Source organism: Mobula hypostoma, chromosome 6 (genome assembly GCF_963921235.1).
Source record: "Mobula hypostoma chromosome 6, sMobHyp1.1, whole genome shotgun sequence".
NCBI classification, from domain to species: domain Eukaryota; kingdom Metazoa; phylum Chordata; class Chondrichthyes; order Myliobatiformes; family Myliobatidae; genus Mobula; species Mobula hypostoma.
In genome coordinates, this window is record NC_086102.1 from 40,812,229 (window position 1) to 40,835,354 (window position 23,126).

Genomic DNA, 23,126 nt, shown 5'->3' on the forward strand with positions numbered 1-23,126 from the left:
AATTGCTTCCAAGAATTCCAGCCATTGCTGCTCTGCTATCATTCCTGCCAGTGTTCTTTTCCGATCAACTCTGGACAACTCATTTCTCATGCCTCTGTAATTCCCTTTCCTCCATTGTAACACTGATACATCTGACTTTAGCTTCTCCTTCTCAGATTTTAGGGTTCATTTACCTTAAACTTGCTAATTAATTCTGGTTCATTGCACAACACCCAACCCAGATCATCAAGTGGGGTCAACCATCAGCTGCTCTTAAAAAGCCATCTCACAGGCATTCTAGAAATCCTTGGAATCCAGCACCAACCTGATTTTCCCCAATCTACCTGCATATTGAAATTCCCCATGACTATTGTGACATTGCCCTTTTGGCATGCATTTTCTATCTCCCATTGTAACTAGTAGACCACATCCTTACTACTGTTTGGGGGGAGGGACATGAATATAATTCCCATGTGGGTCTTCTTGTCCCTGCTTTTCCTTAGCTCTATCCACAATGATTCAACACCTTCCGACCCTACGCCACCTCGTCCCAACTATAATCTTCTTTCAGCCATGATTCAGTGCCTACAACATCATACCTGCAAATCTGCAACTGTGCTACAAGTTCATCGACCTTATTCCGTATACTGTGTGCATTCAAATATAACACCTTTGTCCTGTGTTCACTGTTTTTCCAATTTTGTCCACATTTTACATTGCAACTCGCCCTGTTGACTGCTATTCTGCCCCATCATCAGCCTCTCCTTGCTAGGAGTCCCACTACACAGAGCCTCTGTTGGTAAACCAACTACCTCATCTTCCACTCTATCACTCCAGTTCCCATTCCCCTGCCAGATTAGTTTAAATCCTCCCTAACCACTCTACCCAACCTGCCCGCAAGGAATTTGGTCCCCTTCAGGTTCAAGTGTAACCCGTCCCTTTTGCACAGGTCATACCTTCCCCAGAATAGATTCCAGTGATCCATAAATCTGAACCCCTGCAGCAGTTCCTCAGCCACGTATTCACCTGCCAAATTATTCTGTTCTTACCCTCACTGGCATGTGGCATAGGCAACAATCCGGAGATTCTTACTGTGGAGAATCTGTTTCTCAGCTTTTACCTAGTTCCCTAAAATATCTCTTCAGGACCTCCTCACCTTGTCTACCTATGACATTGGTGTCGATATGTACAAAGACATCTGGCTGCTCACCCTTGGCCTTGAGAATGCCATGGACCCGATCCGAAACATCCCTGACCGTGGCACCTGCGGGGCAACATACCATCTGGGTGTCTATCGCACCCACAGAACCTCATCTCTGTTCCTCTGACTAAGGAATCTCCTGTCAACATTGCAGTCCTCCTCATCTCTCTGCACCACAGCACCAGACTCCGTGCTAGAAGACCCAGCAAACGTGGCTCCTCTCTGGTATGTTGTCCCTCTCCGTAGTACCTAAAGGTTGTAGACTTATTATTGAATTTAGGATGAGAACCACAGAGCATTCATGTAAGTAATGGGAACCTGTAATGGTAGTGCTTCTGCGTTCTGGCTTTGCAAACTCCCTTCAGGCAGATCTTTTCCCTTTACAAATTGTTATAATACCATCCTGAAATTGCCCAACTGCTTATGGAATTCAAGAAGCATTACTCTTCCAAATCTTCAATGTTCTAAAGAAAAGAATTAGATAGGAATTGACAGGTTCTAGAATGAAACCAAAATTTGAACAAATATTAGGATAAGTAGAAATTGTAAGCAGATCTAAATGTGATGAAATAAAAATGACATATCCAAGAAATGTCACCAAATAATCAATTAAAAAAAAGCAATGAAACTTAAGTAGAACTTAAAAACAGATTTGACTGATGAGTTGGAAAATATTTTACAAAAGCTAAGGAAAGTCAGGTTTATTAAGAAGCACAAGCATCGTAGTTATGTAAAAACTTTGGTTAAGCTTCCTCATTTTCAGTTTGTCACATTTGTGGACAATGAGGGGCAATAGGCTTGTGGGGGGTGGCAGGAAACAAGAAAACAATTTTGAAATGTCTTCAAAGTAATTGAGGAATTAAATTCAATTGTGAGCAGGCTGCTTGACTTGGATGCTGAGTCCTGATGAAGGGTCTCAGCCCAAAACGTTGACAATTTACTCTTCTCCATAGATGCTGCCTGGCCTGCTGAGTTCCTCCAGCATTTTATGTGTGTTGCTTGGATTTCCAGCATCTACAGATCTTCTTATGTTTGTTATAATACCACCCTGAAATTACCCAGTCATTTTGCTCTTTTCAATTATCATCTCATCTGCAATCTTTCCAGCTTCTAAAACATTATGTTCACTTCTCTGTCATAACAACCTAATATTCTACTATAGAACTGTCTATTCATCAAGTCAGGAATAAGGTCAACCTTTGAGGTTCAGTGTCAGCATATATTCCTATTTCCAGCCAGAAACTTTGCATTTCAGTCCTTGGGTGACACTTAAACTGAACCAGATAACAAAAATTTTAGTGTCCTGTCTATGGTTTAAATTAATCTATCCCAACAAATACTTATTACCAATTCCAAAATATTACCCAGGTGTTGACTTTCCCTACTTATACCAAAACATTTAATGTTTTCTTAAATTCTACCCATTAGAAATTCCTGTTCATCCAGACTTGACCCCCTGCATTCCATCCTGTCCTAAACCAAGTTCTCTTTAATCGGTCACCATTGTTCTAGGCCATTGCTACTGACTATTCCTTAAAACATCAACTTCAACACTGAAAGCTTTCTTAACAAATATGTCTATCATCTCACTCGCATTTCTATAATCATCTCCATCCCTGCAAGTTGTCACACCTCCATAACTATATTTCTGGGCTCTTTTGAATGCAGAGCTCCCCCCCCCCCACCCATTTTGCTTCTGGACTAATCTGCTCACCATTAACACTACTACCGTACAAAATCTTTTCCCATTTTCATTTCTGTCAGGCTTGTTATTTCTCCCCTGCTCACATCTGACACCCAACAGCTGAGCACAAAGAGTGTTCTCTTTCGCTAAAAAGTGCTTTCAAATACATGCAACAACTGTATCCATTTGAATACATGCAATCCTTTTAAAAGCAAAACTTAATAAATCAGTAATATTTCATAACTTTGGCAAACATTACTTAGTCACATGCTGCCATTGTTTTCATTAAAATATATCGTTTTTAAATTAACCATCCTAACCCAAAAAATTGGAATTTGCTCAAGACTACTAAACCCTTTAAAATTTAAGTACTATATCATGAAAAAAATATAAATCAAGCTCCAATCTTAAGATGCTATTCTGTGCAAGTCTTGTATAAAGTTTTAATTCTTCCTTAAAAATGAACATCAAGATTAAATTGATTGCAGTAAGCTCAAGAATAATGTTAAACTATTTGAGCTACAGCATTCAAACTGTTCACTGAGATTCAATATTCTACATACGTTTTACAAAATAACGCAATAATCACAGATCATCATCTTACAGCACAGGAGGTGGTCACTGAGCTTATTAATGTCTGTGCTACTTCTTCATATAGCAACTCCATCTGCTCGTAACCCATAACCTTACTCATATCTTCCTTAGAATTTCTTTTTCAGTCCCCTTTGAAAAAACTGGAATCTACATTGATTATATCTTCAGACAATTAGTTTCAGGTCATAACTTATTTTCAATCCACTGAGTCTATGACCACTCTCAGAGCAATCTGACTTATGCACTTATTTCTCTTTAACCTACTTTCCTCATGTCCATCAATTACCACCTCACCTGTCCCTCCTCCCGATACTAGTGGTAACTTATAGTAGTCAATTAACTTAACATTACACATTCGGGATTTGGTCACATGTACAATGTACAATTTCTACAGACAGCACCCAGGATTAGATTAAAGCTGGGTTACAGGAACTGCGCAGAATCAACACTATCTGATATGCCACTGTGCAAAAAGTTTTATACGTTTCACCCTAATCAAAAGGGTTTAATCACAGTTGTAATTTGTAATATTAATTTGAATAATGCCAACTGTCTTTCCTGCTATTGAGATAGATTAAAAATTCAACTGAAAAGATTCTTCTTTCAGTCAATGTCTTCACGGTAATGCATTTTCAGACAAATATAATCTGACAATTTTAGGAGAGAGCGAGTGGGAGTGAAATGGTGGAGACTGTGCAAGTCTATGTGGAGAAAAGTGCTTATGCACGAAGGAGCAGAAGAATAAGGAGCACTTAAGACAGCGAGCGAGATTGTGCATCTGTGTACACGTGTGGTGTCAGAGCATGAGCTCCCTGCCTCTGGCTGAAGGTCAATGAACGAGGATGGAGTTTAATGCAGACAAATGTCAGGTGATGCAATTGCATTTTGGGAAGCAAAATGTAAAAGGAAAGTATACAATAAAAGGCAGGATTTTTAGGAGCACTGATGCACAGAGAGATCTTGGGGTACAATGTTACAACACAAATGGACAGGGTGATAAAGACTATGTATGACATGCATGCCTTAATTGGGAAAGTCGAGAATTCATGGTGCAACTATATAAAACTCTGGTTAGGCCACATATCGAGTATTGCGAATCACATAAGCGGGAAAGACAAAGCTTTGAACACGCCGGAGTAAAGTTAAGAGGGCGCAAAATGGCAACTCCTTTGCTTGCATCTTCAGAAACCGCTCTATTTCTATCTTTGATATCTTTTTCCTTTTCAAAATTCTTTTGAAGACCCTGACCTGGAGTTACACTCCGACCTCGGTTCTTTGTGGGAATGGGACCTGTTCTCAGGGCCTCATGACTGGCTGCTTTTTGATATCCCAAGGACACGGCCTGGAAGATGAGCCAGGTTTTCATGGCTCTGGAGATGGGCTGATTCACGGCCAGTGCCCCTGACTGAGGCGTCGCGGGAGAACACAGAACATTGGGAGCAGCAGTTTGGCTGCTGGCTGTGTGTCCAGAGACCTGAGCTCTTTGGGCGCAGGGCTTGGAAAAAGCTACGCAACAGACTTTTAACATCATAAATCAGCCAGTTGTTCTGTCTCTCTTCTCGCTGTGAAATATGGACACTGCTTTTTCCCTTATTGGGGGGTGGGGGGGGGAGAGAGACAGACAGAGAGAGACAGAGACAGAGACAGAGACAGAGAGAGAGAGAGAGAGAGAGAGAGAGAGAGAGAGAGAGAGAGAGAGAGAGAAGGCTGTGATATGTCAAATTACCAGGTGAATGAGTCGTCTTTGGGGTACTGCAAGTCTGGGTCTTTAACGATGCTTTGCTGCATGCTTGAGTGCTTGGCTGAGGGCACCGATGCTTTTTTTTTGCAGGTGTGGGGGGAGGGGTCATTGCCTTACTACTGCTTGTGCACGGGAGAGGTGAGCTGAGGGGGGGGGCTTTGGGGTTCTAATGTTTAACTGTCATTCATTCTTTGGGGCACTCCTCTGTTTTTGTGGATGCTTGCAAAGAAAAAGAATTTCAGGATGAATATTGTATACATTTCTCAGACATTTAATGTACTTTTTGAACCTTATTGAACTTATTGAAGAGTAGATAGACTAGACTAGAGATGACAACATACTTGGAGAGTTTGGACAAATGGATTGTTTTGCCCAGATTGCTAGAGAGAGGGACAAACTGATAGAAGTATATAAAATTATGAGAGGCATAGTTAAGGTAGATATTATTTTTCCCAGTGTGGAAATGTTAAATACTAAAGGCATAAGGTGAAATGGGAGAAGCTTAAGAGAAGATGTGGATGTATTGGTATCAGTGCAAGTTGACTGAGCAATATGTTTTGAAGCAAAGAAATTAGAGCATTCTGGCTAGCCCATCTCAAGCAGAAAGACATCTCATTCTTTATCAAAATTGCTGCAATAAGCAACCTTCTCTAATGCAAATATGATTTCTTAACTTTGACCACTGAAAAATAAATGCACAAATCAAAAACGTGACCTTCATCTGGTCAGGGAAATTGAGGTGGTGATAGAGAGGAGCTATAGGCAAGTAGACAGATAAGTGGGTAACAGTCAGGAGAGGGAAGGGCAAGGGGCAGATACTAGAGAGTACCCCTGTGGCTGTATCCCTTGACAATAAGTTCTCCTGTTTGAGTGCTGTTGGGGGGAACGGCCTACCTGGGGGAAGCAACAGTGGCCACGCCTCTAGCACAGAGTCTAGCCCTGTGGCTCAGAAGGGTAAGGAAAGGAAAAAGGCAGCAGTGATAGGGGACTCCATAGTTAGGGGGTCAGACAGGTGAGTGATACTGTGGACGTGGGAAATTAACACGGACGGTAGCTTGCGTCCCAGGTGCCAGGGTCTGCGATGTTTCTGATCGTGTCCACGATATCCTGAAGTGGGAAGGTGAACAGCCAGAAGTCATGGTGTATATTGGTACCAACGGCATAGGTAGGAAAATACAGCAAGACTACAGGGAGTTAGGAAGGAAGTTGAGAAGCAGGACCTCAAAGGTAGTAATCTCGGGATTACTGCCTGTGCCACGCAACAGTGAGAAAAGGAATAGAGTGAGGTGGAGGATAAATGTATGGCTGAGGGATTGGAGCAGGGGGCAGGGATTCAGGTTTCTGGATCATTGGGACCTCTTTTGGGATAGGTGTGACCTGTACAAAAAGGACAGGTTTGCACTTGAATCCCAGGGGGACCAATATTCTGGCAGGGAGGTTTGTTAAGGCTGTTGGGGAGAGCTTAAGCTAGAATTGCTGGAGGCATGGGAGCCGAACTGAAGAGACGGAGGAAGGGGCTGTTGGCTCACAAATAGATAAAGCATCGAGACAGCACAAGAGGGAGGATAGGCACGTGATAGAGAAGGGTTTGAGATGTGTCCATTTTAATGCAAGAAGCATCATGAATAAAGCAGATGGGCTTAGACCATGGATCAATACTTGGAAGTATGATGTTGTGGCCATTACAGAGATTTGGATGGCCCAGGGGCAAGAACGGTTACTTAGAGTGCCAGGCTTTAGATGTTTCAAAATGGACAGAGAGGGAGGCAAAAGAGGTGGGGGCGTGGCACCGCTGATCAGAGATAGTGTCACAGCTGCAGAAAAGGAGCAAGTCATGGAGGGATTGTCTACGGAGTCTCTGTGAGTGGAAGTTAAAAAGAGGAAAGGGTCAATAACTCTACTGGGTGCTTTTTTTATAGAGCACCCAATAGTAACAGGGACATCGAGGAGCAGATAGGGAGACAGATTCTGGAAAGGTGTAATAATAACAGAGTTGGCGTGGTGGGAGATTTTAATTTGCCAAATATTGATTGGCATCGCCCTACAGCAAGGAGTTTAGATGGGGTGGAGTTTGTTAGGTGTGTTCAGGAAGGTTTCCTGACACAATACATACATAAGCCTACAAGAGGAGAGGCTGTACTTGATCTAGTATTGGGAAATGAACCTGGTCAGGTGTCAGGTCTCTCAGTGGGAGAGCATTTTGGAGATAGTGATCACAATTCTATCTCCTTTACCATAGCATTGGAAAGGGATAGGAACAGACAAATTTGGAAAGTGTTTAACTGGAGTAAGGGGAAATACAAAGCTATCAGGCAGGAACTTGGAAGCATAAATAGAGAACAGATGTTCTCGGGGAAATGTAGCAAACGTTCAGGGGATACTTGTGTGGCTTCTGCATAAGTACGTTCCAATAAGACAGGGAAAGGATGGTAGGGTACAGGAACCATGGTGTACAAAGGCTGTTGAAAATATAGTCAAGAAAAGAAAAGCTTACAAAAGGTTCAAAAAAAACTAGAAAATGATAGCGATCTGGAAGATTATAAGCCTAGTGGAAGGAGCTTAAGAATGAAATTAGGAGAGCCTGAAGGAACCAGGAGAAAGCCTTGGCGAGCAGGATTAAAGAAAACCTCAAAGCATTCTACAAGTATGTGAAGAACAAGAGGATAAGACGTGAGAGAATAGGACCAATCAAGTGTGACAGTGAAAAAGTGTGTATGGAACTGTAGGAGATAGCAGAGGTACTTAATGAATACTTTGCTTCAGTCTTCACTACAGAAAAGGATCTTGGCGATTGTAGGGATGACACAGCAGATTGAAAAGCTTGAGCATATAGACATTAAGAAAGAGGTTGTGCTGGAGCTTTTGGAAAGCATCAAGTTGGATAAGTCTCCGGGACCGGATGAGATGTACCCCAGGCTACTGTGGGAGGCGAGAGAGGAGATTGCGGTGCATCTGGTGATGATCTTTGCATTATCAATGGGGATGGGAGAGGTTCCAGAGGATTGGAGGTTTGCAAATGTTGCTCCCTTATTCAAGAAAGGGAGTAGAGATAGCCCAGGAAATTCTAGACCAGTGAGTCTTACTTCAGTCATTGGTAAGTTGATGGAAAAGATCCTGAGAAGCAGGATTTATGAACATTTGGAGAGGTACAATATGATTAGGAATAGTCATCATGGCTTTGTCAAAGGCAGGTTGTGCCATATGAGACTGATTGAATTTTTTGAGGATGTGACTAAACACGTTGATGAAGGTAGAGCAGTAGATGCAGTGTATATGGATTTTAGCAAGGCATTTGATAAGGTACCCCATAGTGACCCGATTGTGAGAGGTGATCTGATAGAGATGTATAAGATGATGAGAGGCATTGATCATGTGGATAGGCTGAGACTTTTTCCCAGGGCTGTGGTTAAGGCGGCATATGGTGCATTGACCTTCATCAACCATGGGATTGAGTTTAAGAGCTGAGAGGTCATGATACAGCTATATAGGACCCTGGTCAGACCCCACTTGGAATACTGTGCTCAGTTCTGGTCAGCTCACAACAGGAAGGATGTAGAGACTATAGAAAGTGTGCAGGGAAGATTCACAAGGATGTTGCCTGGATTGGGGAGCAAGCCTTATGAGAATATGTTGAGGGAACTCAGCCTTTTCTCCTTGGAGCAGCAAAGGATGAGAGGTGGCCTGATAGAGGTGTACAAGATGATGAGAGGCATTGATTGTGTGGATAGTCAAAGGTTTTTTCCCAAGGCTGTAATGGCTAACACAAGAGGGCACAGTCTTATGGTGCTTGGAAGTAGGTACAGAGGAGATGTCAAGGGTAGGGTTTTTTTTCTTCAGAGAGTGGTGAGTGCATGGAATGGAGTCCTGGATAGGTACTTGCACTTAGAAAAATAGAGGGCTATGGGTAACCCTAGGTAATTTCTAAAGTAAGTACATGTTCAGCACAGCATTGCAGGCTGAAGGGCCTGTATTGTGCTGTAGGTGTTCTATGTTTCTATGAGAGCATGAGCAAAGAATGGCCCGGTCAAAGACTGAGCCAAGAATGGACCTCCTCACTACAAATTTCAAAGAATACTTGGTTTACAAATTCATTCTTAATTAATTCAGTATATTTGTGTTTTTAAATACATTTTATTTTCATAATCCAGGGTTTCCGAATATTGCTCCTACTGAGTCATAATGTTTCAAGTTTTCATTCAACTAGAGTTCACATATAAAGTACTAAATTGAGTCCTCAATGGAATAATCTCCAACTGTGAAAGCACTATAACCAACTAGTAAACATTTTAACTGTTTACTAGTTGGTTATATCATCGGTGCAATAAATGGTAATTAGGTCATGGAAACTTTGAAAATCAATCAGCACACATATAGGATGCCTGGAAAAGAACTGGAAAATATTTTCGTAGTGAAGCACAAGATGGATGTTGGAGAAGCTACTGTTGCTGGGTCCCAACATAGAAAAGTTTAAGAGCCCCTATGCTGAAGAAACAACGGCCCCAAGAGTAAAGGGTTACAGGGATCACCAAAAAAATTGGGGTAGAATGGAAGAATAGGCTGAGGTGCTTTGACCTATCTCTTATGTTAATAAGAGATGTCAAAGTTTTAAACAATCAAATCAGACCTTGATGTGTAGTCACTGTTAATACAAGCAAAATTTTGTATGCTTGGTTAACAAAGTATTTAAAATTTTAGATTCACTAGGATAAAGTTGATATTAATGAGAGAACAGCTTTATAAGTGGAGAGAATTGTTATTATTAAATGAGTTTGTCATTACTTTTACTTTTTTTTTGTCAATCTTATCTAAAGCCAGGATTATCAAGTTGAGTGTCCAGTTCCAAAAAAAATACACAAACCAATCAGTAATAAGCAAGTCAATAAACAATCAGTAAACAAAACAAAATTAGTCTGACATTAAATCACACCATGGCTGGTGATTCTAAGGGGAACTGGCAGAGTTCAGCAATTCCAGATTTTAATTCCCACTTTTACATGGATGCACCTGCAAGTCCAGGACGTGCTGAGCAGGAAATGCTACAACATCTGCCGCTCTTCTCTGTTGCTAGACTTGAGATGGACTCCAGAGGCAGAACTCAATTGTGCTGGGATTCACTACCATTTTGCTGAAGAATCTTCATTCTCTAGTGAGGGTGGTTCCCAACCTTTTCTATGCCATGGCCCCTTACCATCAACCGAGGGGTCTGTGGACCCCGGGTTAGGAATCTCTGCTCTAGTGTTATACCAGCCGCACCTCTGTAAGACAGCAGTACAGTTTGACTGGGAATTTCTGGTCTGGATATTAGGATGAAAGAGGCAAGCTCACTTAATTTTATTTTAATTTACCCCCATTAAAATTAAACATGAAGAAATAATTTTACATGTTCATTTTTTAAAATTATTTGACATCATCTTACTTTTATTTAAACGTATGTGAAAAATTTGCTACCTCCAGTTTTTCACTTGTCAATGGCTGTCAAGATGTCATGGGACTGGGATTCAGTAGTACACTGCCCAAGGCCTACACTTTCTAAGTACGGAGAGACAGTTTGATTAGCCATTTATAATGCACGGTGGTAGGAATCACAGGCAGCAAGACAAATCAAGTCAGCTGAGCCCAGGGCTCCTCCAAAATATCCTGCTGACTTGAGGAAGTAAATGTATTTTCAGCTCACTTCTTTACTACTTGATCTAATTGTGATCAAAACACATGATCTAGATCTAACTTCGTGATCTAACTTCCATGACATTGTCACAATAGCCACAGCACAAAAGTTCCTTTAAACTTTTTTCTGATAAAAAAAAATGTTATTCGTGTGCAGTACATGTTTTCACTGACCATTGATTTTAAAATTAACATTTTATAATGTGAGAATTATTTCAAAAGCATAGGAACCTCACATATTTCACACAATGCAACACTAAATTTCCGTGGAAACAATACAACCAAGTTTCGAAATCATATTTCATTTTCATCATGTGAGCATCATATGCGTCAACAACAAATTGCATTTAGATACCTACACCATTTCATATTTCCCATGATATAAAAAGCAGCCATTCAGCCTGCCACGTCCAAGCCAGCTGTGTTTTCCATTGTCCCAGTTGTTTACCTGCAACCTATTCTCTCACAGGTCTATTATCACTTCCCTTATCCTCCACCACACATCAGTGCAAGAAGCAATTCACAGTAGCCAATTAATTATCAACCAATAGCAAATTTTCAGGATGGGGATGATATCAGAGCACCCAGGGAAAACCTAGAAACTCCACAGAGATAGTGAGAGTCAAAATCTAGTCTCTAGAACTATGAAGCAAAAAAGAACATTAACAGTACTGGTCAAGTGTTCAGATGATGATTATACTGCTATATTCAATTAACTCCTAAAAACTGAGGCAATTATAAAAACAAAAATTTTTATTCAATCCTGGAAAGATCTGTTTGTTATAGGAATTCTGAAACATTTACTAATACCACCTGGGAATATATGTTAGTAAAGCCCATAGTCTGTTCTTTATCAAATTACGGTATTGCTTTGCACTGTTGTAACTATATGTTATAATTATGTGGTTTTTGTCAGTTTTTCAGTCTTGGTTTGTCTTGTGTTTCTGTGATATCATTCTGGAGGAACATTGTATCATTTCTTAATGCATGCATTACTAAATGACAATAAAAGAGGACTGTGTGTCCTCATAATCTAAAAAAAAGCATCTAGAAAATAATTAACACAAAACTGAGAAAGACAAAATGTCCGTATTATTAAACCAAACCTGTTGATACACTAATTCTGAGATTTCCAAGAATATCTCTTGCCCTAAAGGTTTAGTTTTGGCCAATACATTGAATTAATGAATCATAACAGTAAAAACTAACTGAATTCTAAGAGTTAAAGCAAAATTTTAATTTCAGAGGCTATGTAATAAAATAAATTGCAGCATTTCCACTTAAGCCTTACTTTAAACTGCCTGTTACCCAACCTCAGGAATGGATCATTTCTATACTAGGAAATAACAATTGAATAGTTTTCTCATTCTGGTTTCAGTAGTTTAAATCGAAGCTGAAGTCACTGATGGTTTTCTATTTCATAAGTCTTGTCTTTGATTCACACAGTGACTAGATTCTCGCTGTACACAGTCTAATGTCCAACTTGGAACTGGAGAATGAAAGTGTAGAATATTCATCCAATTGAACTGCATTGCCAAATAGCATGCTTCTCTCATGCCCCTTCCTTAAATTTGTTGTTTTTGTTGAAAAGGGACTTGCAGCACCTGCCTTCAGGTTTCTCCTTTTATTTTGTTAAATAATAATACTTTGTATATTATTTTGTTAACATTTAAAATATTTTTACCAAATATTACCACCTCAGTAGTCAAAGTCAGTACTCTAGATACTGCTTGGATGACAACATAGCAAAGAAAGTGCATTAAAATATGAACTGTTTTTCTCTGAAACCATAAACCTAGAAGAGAAATTAATGAATTGATTGATATTAAAAAGACAGCAATTTCTTAAATCTGCAGTGCTCATTAGTTATGCAGTTTCTCACTTCAATGCTTAAAAAACAATAAATCACTTCTCTTATTTAATATTCAACTGGTTATTCAAGCTTTTCAAAAAAAAACCTAATCTTTGCTTCATGCTTAGATAATCTTTCAACAGCATACTTTATTAAATTCTAAGACTATGCATGACCACAAACATGTAATCAGGAATCAGGTAATCCACCAGCACCAAATAAATAACTAGAAGAATCAACTTGAATGAAGAGTATCTGCAGACTTCTAAATTGCTGGTTAGTCCCTCCACATGCAGAACTTGTTCAGAAGACATAGGGCTGAAATGTTAATAACGAATTGACCGACTTTAAGTTCATTAAACTGCATTTTAACATGTGGATTTCTGGAGCACAGATATAAATGGTAAGTGTAAATTGATAGGATTTAAATTGAAAAAGAAACCACGTCTTAGCAAGCTACCAATCTTTTGGAACTTTGAACAACCTTGCTCTACCCATCCCCCAACCTAACCCACTATCTGTCATGTAACTATTGACTTTTAAGTGGTTTAAACTGCTTTCTTGTACTTGGGACTTACAGAATTCATAATATTCTTAAGATACAGGAAATAATTCATCGGATTTCATACACTAGGCAAGAGTCTAAAGAAAGTAATAATCATTGCTACCCAAATCTGTTACATTTAGTTGCTTACTAAAATATCTCTGAAACGTATGTCTAATATTCCTGGCATAAGAATATGAATGATTTACAATTAAATTCTGAGATTCTCAGCAATCACCTATATGATAGCATGAAATAACAGCCTGATAATCTTTGTAAGGCTATCAAATCAATCGCTGCGTCACTACAGCATGCATAGAATTAAGTCTACTTCTTTCCGAGAACTTACTTTGCCCAAGTGAAAAGAAAATCCCTACCAAGATTGCCCTGTGGTGCAACATAACCACAACTAAGATGTTTTAATTGGAATGCAGTTTACATATGATGATTTGTAAGTAACATAAACTTGGTCGTACAACTGGTCCTCAGCATTTCAGAAGCTCAATATCATTGCATCATTTATTCTACAAGGAGGAAAGAACTCATATTCCACATATTGGTGTTATAAACTACACAATAATTCTAGAAATAGCATTAGACCTTTACACAGTCTATAGAAACGATTACAAATTTAATTATTTTAGTAAACATATCTTTACACATAAAAACATCTTGAAAATTAAGAAAATGTAAAATATCTAATGAAAACCCTTTTTAACAGATTTATTGCAAGAATACCCTGCATGTTTATTTCAAGTTTCAAAATAATTTAATGTTATTAGTTACTACTATTAAATTTTTAAATCACCCATTTTATGCATAGTTCTCTTACAGAAGAAAGCTACATTCTTTGCAACCAAGAATAATGTATTTCAAATACATCAAGGAATATTATATCTTTGATTACATCGTGTTTCTGAGTGGTTTCTCCACAGACTAAGTCCTTTCACAATTTGGGGGAAATAAACACCTTTTTCATTGTGTTCTTGAATTCTTTAAACATACTGCTTACTTCAATTTGTGTTTGTATTTTAATTTGAAACAAATACACCTAAAGAAAGGTCATGTCATGTAAGTGCTAAGCTTATTTTAAGTAATTTCATGCTATTTTATCATGTCAATGTAGCACAAGTTGTCTCTTCCTACTATTTTCTTAAGGTGAGTCGTTTCTAGCTCTTCCACCTCCTCCTGCTCATCACTGCGTGTATGCAGGATACATTCACTGACTTCAAGTATGTTTCACAAATTGAGCTGGATTTTACATGCAATGCAAACTGTTGTACTATTGGACTTCGATTAATTTACCGATAATTTAAATTTAAAGAGATCTGTATTATTCGTTTATTCCCTCATTACGATGTGTGGTGATTCAAGTACAATAAGTTCTTTTTTTAATGAAAAATGTATGCTTTCTCGTCCTTTTCAGGAATGATTAGCATTATCTACAATGTTTTCCATGTTAATTATTTTATATTTTTAATAATCTATGAAAATTAATCCGATATTAACACAATCAGTCCCTTAGGATTACCAATAATTTTCACATTCATCTTCAATATTACGACTCGGTATTAACAGGAAAAAAATTGATTGAGTTCTTAACGTAAAAGTTTTAAACCGTGATTTCAGACTCTGGTAGTCACACTGAGTGAGATCAATGCACCTTATTTTAATTGCGTGTCCACAATAAGTGCATTCCATTCGCTCTTTGCTTGCACCTAAAGATGTTTATTTCCATTACCTTACAGATCTGGAAGTGATCCGACGTGAGAGTCTCGGGTATTTCCGCATCCCCAGCTCCTCCTCTCCCTCCTCCCGAGGTACCACCGCCGCCGCCACTACTGCCGCTGCCTCCTCCGCTACTGACACCGCCTCCACTGCCCCCTGCCCCGGATCCGAGTCCGCCGCTGCCCGGGTGAGCCGGCGAAGACGCCGCTGTCAAGCCGTCCAGCACCTTGCGGAAATTAAACTTCTTCATCATGTATTGATTTCCCAAATTTTATTTTTATATATAAACTGGACACCTTGCCGTCGCCTCTTCCCCAGTCCTCAAAATTATTCTCTCGAGAAAACAAAACTTAAATTATTGCTATAATGGAATGATCACCTTGTGATAGATATATGTATTTAATTACATTTAAAAACATTTTCAAACAAGGCATTTATGATCAGAGCTGTCCAACCAGATGTCCCTCATACAGGTGCCATGCCTCACTCGCACTGAGAAAATTTGCGCTAACGGTCTAAGTCTCACCAACCGGAAGTCCAGACTGGAACTTGGCACCTAATTGGACTGTTCCATTCTTGATTGACGTATCACTTGAGCCCACCTTCAGGAATGATGGGAATTGTAGTTAATCTTGCCGGGTCTGGATCCGATTGGATCAAAGCACCGAAAATCCGTTTGATTGACATGGCACTTGATTCCAACCTTTTTTCCTGCTCAACCCCTCCATTCAGGAAATTGTAGACCAGCCCGGGTCGTGAAGCAATCTGAGAAGAAAATCAATTTGCAGTAAATGTGTTGGAGTTTCAGATCAAAAACTCACTCTTATGAAAAAAGCACCTATTGGCCCTGAGGGTGCAATCCTTAGCGTTTCTTTTGATTCATTTATCTCCGTTTATCCAATCCCTATTATCCATTTAGACGGGGAGGCATTCTCTGAGGGATCGTCGCAATGTACACAGGGATTGCAGTATATTATGAATCAAGGGATACGATGAAGCCTATCCGAACAATTGCGTTTTCATTTTAGTATAAATATGTTTTCTTCACTGCGGAGAGATATCCCTTTGATAGGTTTGCAGAGTGTTTCTCAGAGGCGAATCGTCTATTCACAAGGTTGAGGAAGCATCATAGAACACAACAAGGGTTTGTCCTGCAAACATGGAAGCTGTCATTACAATCCCGTTAAACAGGTTCAGACTTACGGCGAGCGTTTTAATTTATGTCAGCACACTCACATAGCAACCTGTTACTTTTTAATATTTTCGCATTATGAGTTTAGCTCAAGTGGTCTACAGAGGTAAAAATAAGTTATACGCCGCGAAATTTAATTAAAATCAGTACATGAATAGGTACTTGAATAAAACCTTATAATTAGAATATTTACTTTTAGAAAATTATTAATTACATTATTCTATGTTTTGGGCAATAGGTCATTCCCTCACAGGTATGGACACGGCATGTACGACAGCCACCATTTGATTACTTTATTCGACTGTGACTGTTATTGACATGATCGACAGAAAAGTCGATTACTGATAATGGAATGTATTTCCAAATAAGTATTATTGTCATGTGAATAACGTTATGCTACATTACAACAAACCGGATGGGAAACATCCTTTTTCCACTACTGACTTTCATAACGTTCAAATAATTTGCATCAATTCGTCCTTGTTAATCCTTGTAAATTATAAATAATTATTTGAATTTTTCAACCGATTACTAATTTACAGCACAAGTATATTGCCAGATTTTGTGTTCAAGTTGCATGTTATTATTACAAGTTATCATAGTAAAAATCAGTAAATCTTCAATGTTTTATTATGCAAGGAACTATTATTATTATTAATAAACATCCCATCCATGCACAATATTTTGCCTTGAATTAATTTTACAAGCAATTAAGTTTCTTGTCATGTAAACATATAAGGTGTAGTTTTTCATATAGTCTGCACAGCAAAATCAGACAGCAAAGTTAGCTATCTTTTCAAAATAGCCTTGATCAATTAGACTGAGCTTTGACACTGGTATACCAGATTTAGGAAGTAATAGGCCCATAGTAAACTGTCATGGTTTAATATTTTTCTCCAAAAGCAGATGATTTCTATTGTTTTTAATAAAATTTATGTTACTAGCTACAGGAATACATTAGTTGCCCAATTTGGAACTCTTTTTCACTTTTTATGCAATGATTATGCACAGAACTTTTAATTCACTGCTTCAAATAATATACCTTCTGTATTTTTGTCCTGACCATTTCTAGACAGTACTGTGATATTTCCTGAATCACATCTACCAAAAGGTTCTACTTGTGCTGGATTACAGCATATTTTTATCTTCTCCTCACAGCCCATTTTCAGAATGGAAATTAAATTATCCAAGGCAATTGTCCCTTTTAATGAAATTGTGTGATCATGCAACAGGGCTGATGTACTGCTTTGTTATTATATTGCAGCAAATGTTATATTAAATACTTTTTCGGTATTATATTCTATATTTTGGATGTGTGCTTTTTTAACTTAAATGTAGAGTGATCTATTTTTAATCAATATAACATATTCAATTAGTTTCTGAAAATAAATCATCGAAGTATCATTCTAAAATTTGACTTCTTTTCCGGCTTATTTTCATGAGAACTGTGATCCCATCTAACTTCAGTGGAATAGTGCTAAAAAAGAATTACCTAGACCAAATAAATAGTCACTTAAACAAGGGAGGATTAAAAGAGAAAAGCCGGTCTGGAAATGCTAAAAAGAAAAATTTTATTTTATTCCTTTTATTTGGATAGTTCTGCAGAGAGTTGATGTTGATGTTACATACATTATCTTTCAGAAGACATTTGGTGAAGTTCCGCAAAATAAGCTTGTCAGCAAAATTGGAGCCCATGGACAGTACCAAAGGGAGATGGTGGAAGTATTCAAATGTTAACATGGTTTGCTATTTACCAGGACAAATGAAGGAAGTAATCTTGATAATGCTAAATGAGATGCATGAAGAAATTTATACATCCAGGAATAAAATGGAATTCTGATAAATTTCATCCACATACAGTATTATTTAATAACACATGAAAGACAGTAGAGCCCTATTACAGTGGCAAAGTATCAATAGGTAGCTAAGAGGGTCAGTAACTTTAAATATGTTGGCATTATCATCTCAAAGGGTCTATGCTGGGACCAGTGTGGAAGTGCTATTACAAAGAAGGCATGGCAATGCCTCTACTTTTTCAGAAATTTGCACAGCTTCAGCATGTCATTTACAACTCTTGACAAATGTCAATAGATGCACGGTGGAGAGTATATTGACTGTTTTGCATCATGGCCTGTATTGGAAACACCAATGCCCAAAAGAAAGGTCTACAAAAAGTAGTGGATACAGCCCAGTCCATCACAGGAAAAGCTCACCCTACCACTGAGCACACCTACATAAAGCAGCAACCATCAAGGACCCCCACTTCCAGGCCATACCATCTTCTCATTGCTGCCATTGGTCAGGAGATACAGGAACCTTAGGTCCCACACCACTAGATTCAGGAACAGTCACCCATCAGGCTCCTGAATCCGCGTGGATAACTTCACTCACCTCGACACTGCATTGATTCCACAGCCCATGGACTCACTTTCAAGGATTCCACAACTCATGTCCTCAGTATTATTTATTTATTTATTAATTATTGGGGGTTTTCTGTGTGTTTGCACAGCTTGCTTTGTGTACGTTGATTGTCAGTCTTTGTGTGTAAGTAGTTTTTCATTGATTCTGTTGTATTTCTTTGTTTTACTGTGAATGCCTGAAAGAAAATGAATCTCAGTTTAGTGTATGGTGACATATACATAGTTTGATAACAAATTTACTGTAAACTTTGAAGACGATAATGGCACTCAATAAGGAAGTGTTGTCTGTGGCATACTGGTACTACAGATAGCAACACACAGAATGCTGGAAGAACTCAACTGGTCAAGCAGCTTCCATGGGTTTTGGGCCAAAACTCCTCTTTGGGAATCTTTTCCATAGATGCTGATTGGTCTGCTGAGTTCCTCCAGAATTTTGTGTGTGTTGCTTTGGATTTGGGTTTCTAGCATCTGCAGATTTTCTCATGTTTGTGATATTCAACAAATGATGCATATCTGTCCAAACCTCCAGCAAGCCAGATTTGAAAGGAATTCTTGATGTTTCACGTCAAATCTGGAATGTGTGATGGAATGCTTTCTACTTGCCTGAGAAGGATTAGTTCCAACAACTCTCAAGGAGAAGCTCTCAACACCGCCCAGGACAAAACAGCCCTCTTGACTGATAACCCATCAACCGCCCTAAACATTCCATTCGCTTCACCATCATTAAACAGAGAATTCCATATGTACCAAAATACACTACTATTATTTTAACAGCAATTCCAAATCCATGAGCTCCAGCACCAATAAGAAAATGGGAAGTCCACCAACCTTACTCAGAACTGGTCCTTCATTGCCTAAATCCTGGAACTCCCTAATCAATAGCACTTTGGTGAAAGAGGCTGCAGTGGTTCAAGGAAGCAGTTCAACTTCTCAAAGGCAATTAGAATGGGTGATAAATGTTGGCCTTGCTAGTGATGTCCTGATCCAAGGAAATACAAAAAATTCTGAGTACAGTAATTTTATATAAATCAATGGAATAAAAAGGGTAGTCACTATATTGACTTAGGTACAGGAAACACAGAGTATTGGTCCGCAGTATATTAAACTATAAATAAAATTTGCAGGGATGTTCTTCTGGATGCATTACTATATATATATATATCTGTGTGTGTGTGTGTGTGTGTGTGTGTGTGTGTGTGTGTGTGTGTGTGTATAAATTGTTGTAAGAAGAGTTGTTTCCATTGGAGGAAAGATCAGGAATCTAATGTAATTAGCAAAAGATCCAAATGAGACATTAGAGGAAATCTTATCCTGTATCAGCCAGGTTTTCTCAAACACATTGTCTGAGAAGTGCAAATGCTAAGTACTTAGAGGCAAAATAAATGATTTTATTTGTGTTTTCTCTTACAAATAGTTGCTGTGGGCTTGATAGGGTAAATAAGCTCTAATAATTATGTGATCCTATGATTCATTCTCACTTTCTTTCAGAAGTAGTAAATACCATGACAATTACTAACTTTACGTTAGATAAGTTATGAAAGGTAATAACAATTAATTATGGGTACAGATGTTCAAATAACTCACAAAATATTGTGATTACAATTCTGCAATAACAACTGTGATTTCAACATGGTTAAATATTATACATGGTGATATTAGCATACGATCCTGATATTTGCCTGTATTGGTAATTAGGGATAAAAGTCAACAAATTTAATTAACAGAAATAACATGTGGCTAGTCCATATTGTCTCTAGTTTGTTGATGGAGTGAGGGGAGATCACTGGCTAAATGACTTCATGTGTTATTAGCTTTCTCTGCCTATTTTAGAATTGCCAATGGTTCTTATTTTTTTACACTTGGAATCAAGTTATTTAGATAGATACACGTTAACTACATTAACTGAATTACAACCAAACAATAGTTTTCCATTTTGGAATCTTCATATTCTAACTTGGCAATGACAAACATTAATCTGTAGTAAACCTATCTGAGCAGATAGGTTTGTAAGAATTTTGATTCCCAGGAGCAACAATACCAAAAGCATAAATGTCTGGAAGATGCTCTATTAAGTTGAAAAGCTTGAAAACCAAAAGATGTGTACTAGGCAGTGGAGAATATTCAGCCATTTTCTAACCAACCATGCCATGGCTCTACTATAGCTTTGCTCATATGAGTCAAGAGACATTATGTAGTTGGTATGAATTTACACATATCTCAAGAGGAAGGAGGTTACTTGTCAGCAGAATAGAACTCTAGCACATTGGTAATTAGTAAAAAAAAAATCAATGAAGTCTGGACTTCAGTGTGTGTCTAATCCTTAGGCTGGACTGATTCAGTCTGAATTTAGGCTTCTTTGTTTATCCAGTCAGTCAAGCCTGAGAATGTACCGTTATAAAATTGTACAAATCAATATGAAATTCTCTGTGATCCTTGATTATATCTTGAAGGCACAGGTATTAAATGCAATGGGAGACTATACAATGTGACTGAGGAATAAAAAGCAATACTTCAATAATGTTATTCAGATATTAATGTTATAATAACCTTAAATACAAAAATGTGCACGCAAATTTTAATTACTTTCTTAAATTAAACCTCTTCTAATAATAGACTAGATCAAATTAGTGACTAGGTGGTTTTTACACTTAGAACAATTCAAAGTCCAATAGTATGTCCTGAGTTAATTGATCTCAGTTTAAGAAAGAATTGATTAGAGAGGGCAGAAGCAGACAATTGTCACTTTCCTCCTCTTTCTTGATCTAATACTCCATGTTCTGTACCTGAAATATGTATGCAGGTAAGCTTATCCTTTGTTTTAGTAAATTTTGAGAGAGTCTTTTACAATAATTATTGTTATAATCATGCAGTTTCTAGTTATCTATTGCAGCTTTTAGAGGGCCAAATTTGTCAAAAGAGAATCTTAAGTATATAGGGTAGATTTTCAGCTTTCCATCACGGTGTAAGGCTGATACATGTTTCCCCAGCTGTCAAACATTCGCTAAACAATCTTTGCCTTAATGAAGGGTATTATTTAATCAGAGCTTTAGTTAATAAAGTCTTTGCTTGATGCATCTTAGGGTCAGGAGCACTTCTGACTTCTCACAACACTACTGGACTCAAAGGAACATATTGGGTGCTCCATTGGCCCAGGCAATGAGGTGCATATAGAAAATAATGGGCATAAGTGTCAAGACATCATCACCCTGGCTGGGAGGCAGCAAGATCCTAGTCTGACAAACTGGCTGAACAGAATCGACTGATGTTTGCTTTTCAGTCAAGCAGACCCACTACTAAAGCAATTGGTAACCTCGAGTCATTGAACAAGATCTGCTCCAAAGCTGACTGCTGAATCTCTTCTGTCTCCTCCTCCTCCTTATTAATGCTAGCCACCAAACTGAATTATTTTCTCTAGAAAACCATGGAAAGCTACTAACAGCTTAAAGATTTTTTCTGTACCATGAAGAGTTCTCGAGGAACATAACCTCTTCATTAACTAGGGGAAACCTGTAATACAGTTTGCCTGTCCTTTACTTTGAAGCAGTACATCTTGCATTTCAATTGAAATCCACTTATGTTCACCCAGTGAGTGATACTTCAATTCCTGAATGTTATATTTTTTTTAATTTTACAATAAATTATTGTTCCTTTGGTTTGAAAAGCACCAGAAATAATTATTTCAAGAAGTCTAATTCTTTGTTTGTGAAATCACTGTGTCATCAAATTACATGACGAAATTGCTATATTGCTATATTCCAAATATTTAAAGCATGCTAGAATATTATGTGACCTCATTCAAATAAATAACCATGTAACCATATAACAATTACAGCATGGAAACAGGCCATCTTGGCCCTTCTAGTCCGTGCTGAACTCTTACCCTCACCTAGTCCCACCAACCTGCACTCAGCCCATAACCCTCCATTCCTTCCCTGTCCATATATCTATCCAATTTAACTTTAAATGACAACATCGTACCTGCCTCAACCACTTCTGCTGGAAGCTCGTTCCACACAGCTACCACTCTCTGAGTAAAGAAGTTCCCCCTCATGTTACCCCTAAATGTTTGCCCTTTAACTCTCAACTCATGTCCTCTAGTTTGAATCTCCTCCACTCTCAATGGAAAAAGCATATCTACGTTAACTCTATCTATCCCCCTCATAATTTTAAATACCTCTATCAAGTCCCCCTTAACCTTCTACGCTCCCCAACTTGTTCAATCTTTCTCTGTAACTTAGGAGATGAAATCCAGGTAACATTCTAGTAACACACATCAAAGTTGCTGGTGAACGCAGCAGGCCAGGCAGCATCTCTAGGAACAGGTACAGTCGACGTTTCGGGCCGAGACCCTTCACCAGCAACTTTGATGTATGTTGCGTGAATTTCCAGCATCTGCAGAATTCCTCATGGTAACATTCTAGTAAATCTTCTCTGTACTCTCTCTATTTTGTTGACATCTTTCCTATAATTTGGTGACCGGAACTGTACACAATACTCCATATTTGGCCTTACCAATGCCTTGTACAA

The 23,126-nt window shown here is 38.4% G+C and overlaps 1 protein-coding gene across 9 annotated transcripts in view; it reads right to left on the minus strand.

Moving 5' to 3' along the window:
• stxbp5l (syntaxin binding protein 5L) overlaps positions 1-15,461 on the minus strand; it is a 348,597-nt gene extending 333,136 nt beyond the window's left edge. For all 9 annotated transcript variants that reach the window (XR_010018308.1, XM_063050648.1, XM_063050644.1 and 6 more), the window contains exon 1: positions 15,001-15,461. Coding sequence is in view for 8 of the 9 variants with exons in the window: in XM_063050648.1 (XP_062906718.1) it covers positions 15,001-15,240 (240 nt within the window). In the remaining variant the exon portion in view is untranslated. The remainder of the gene's footprint in view (positions 1-15,000) is intronic.
• Positions 15,462-23,126: the final 7,665 nt, after the last annotated feature.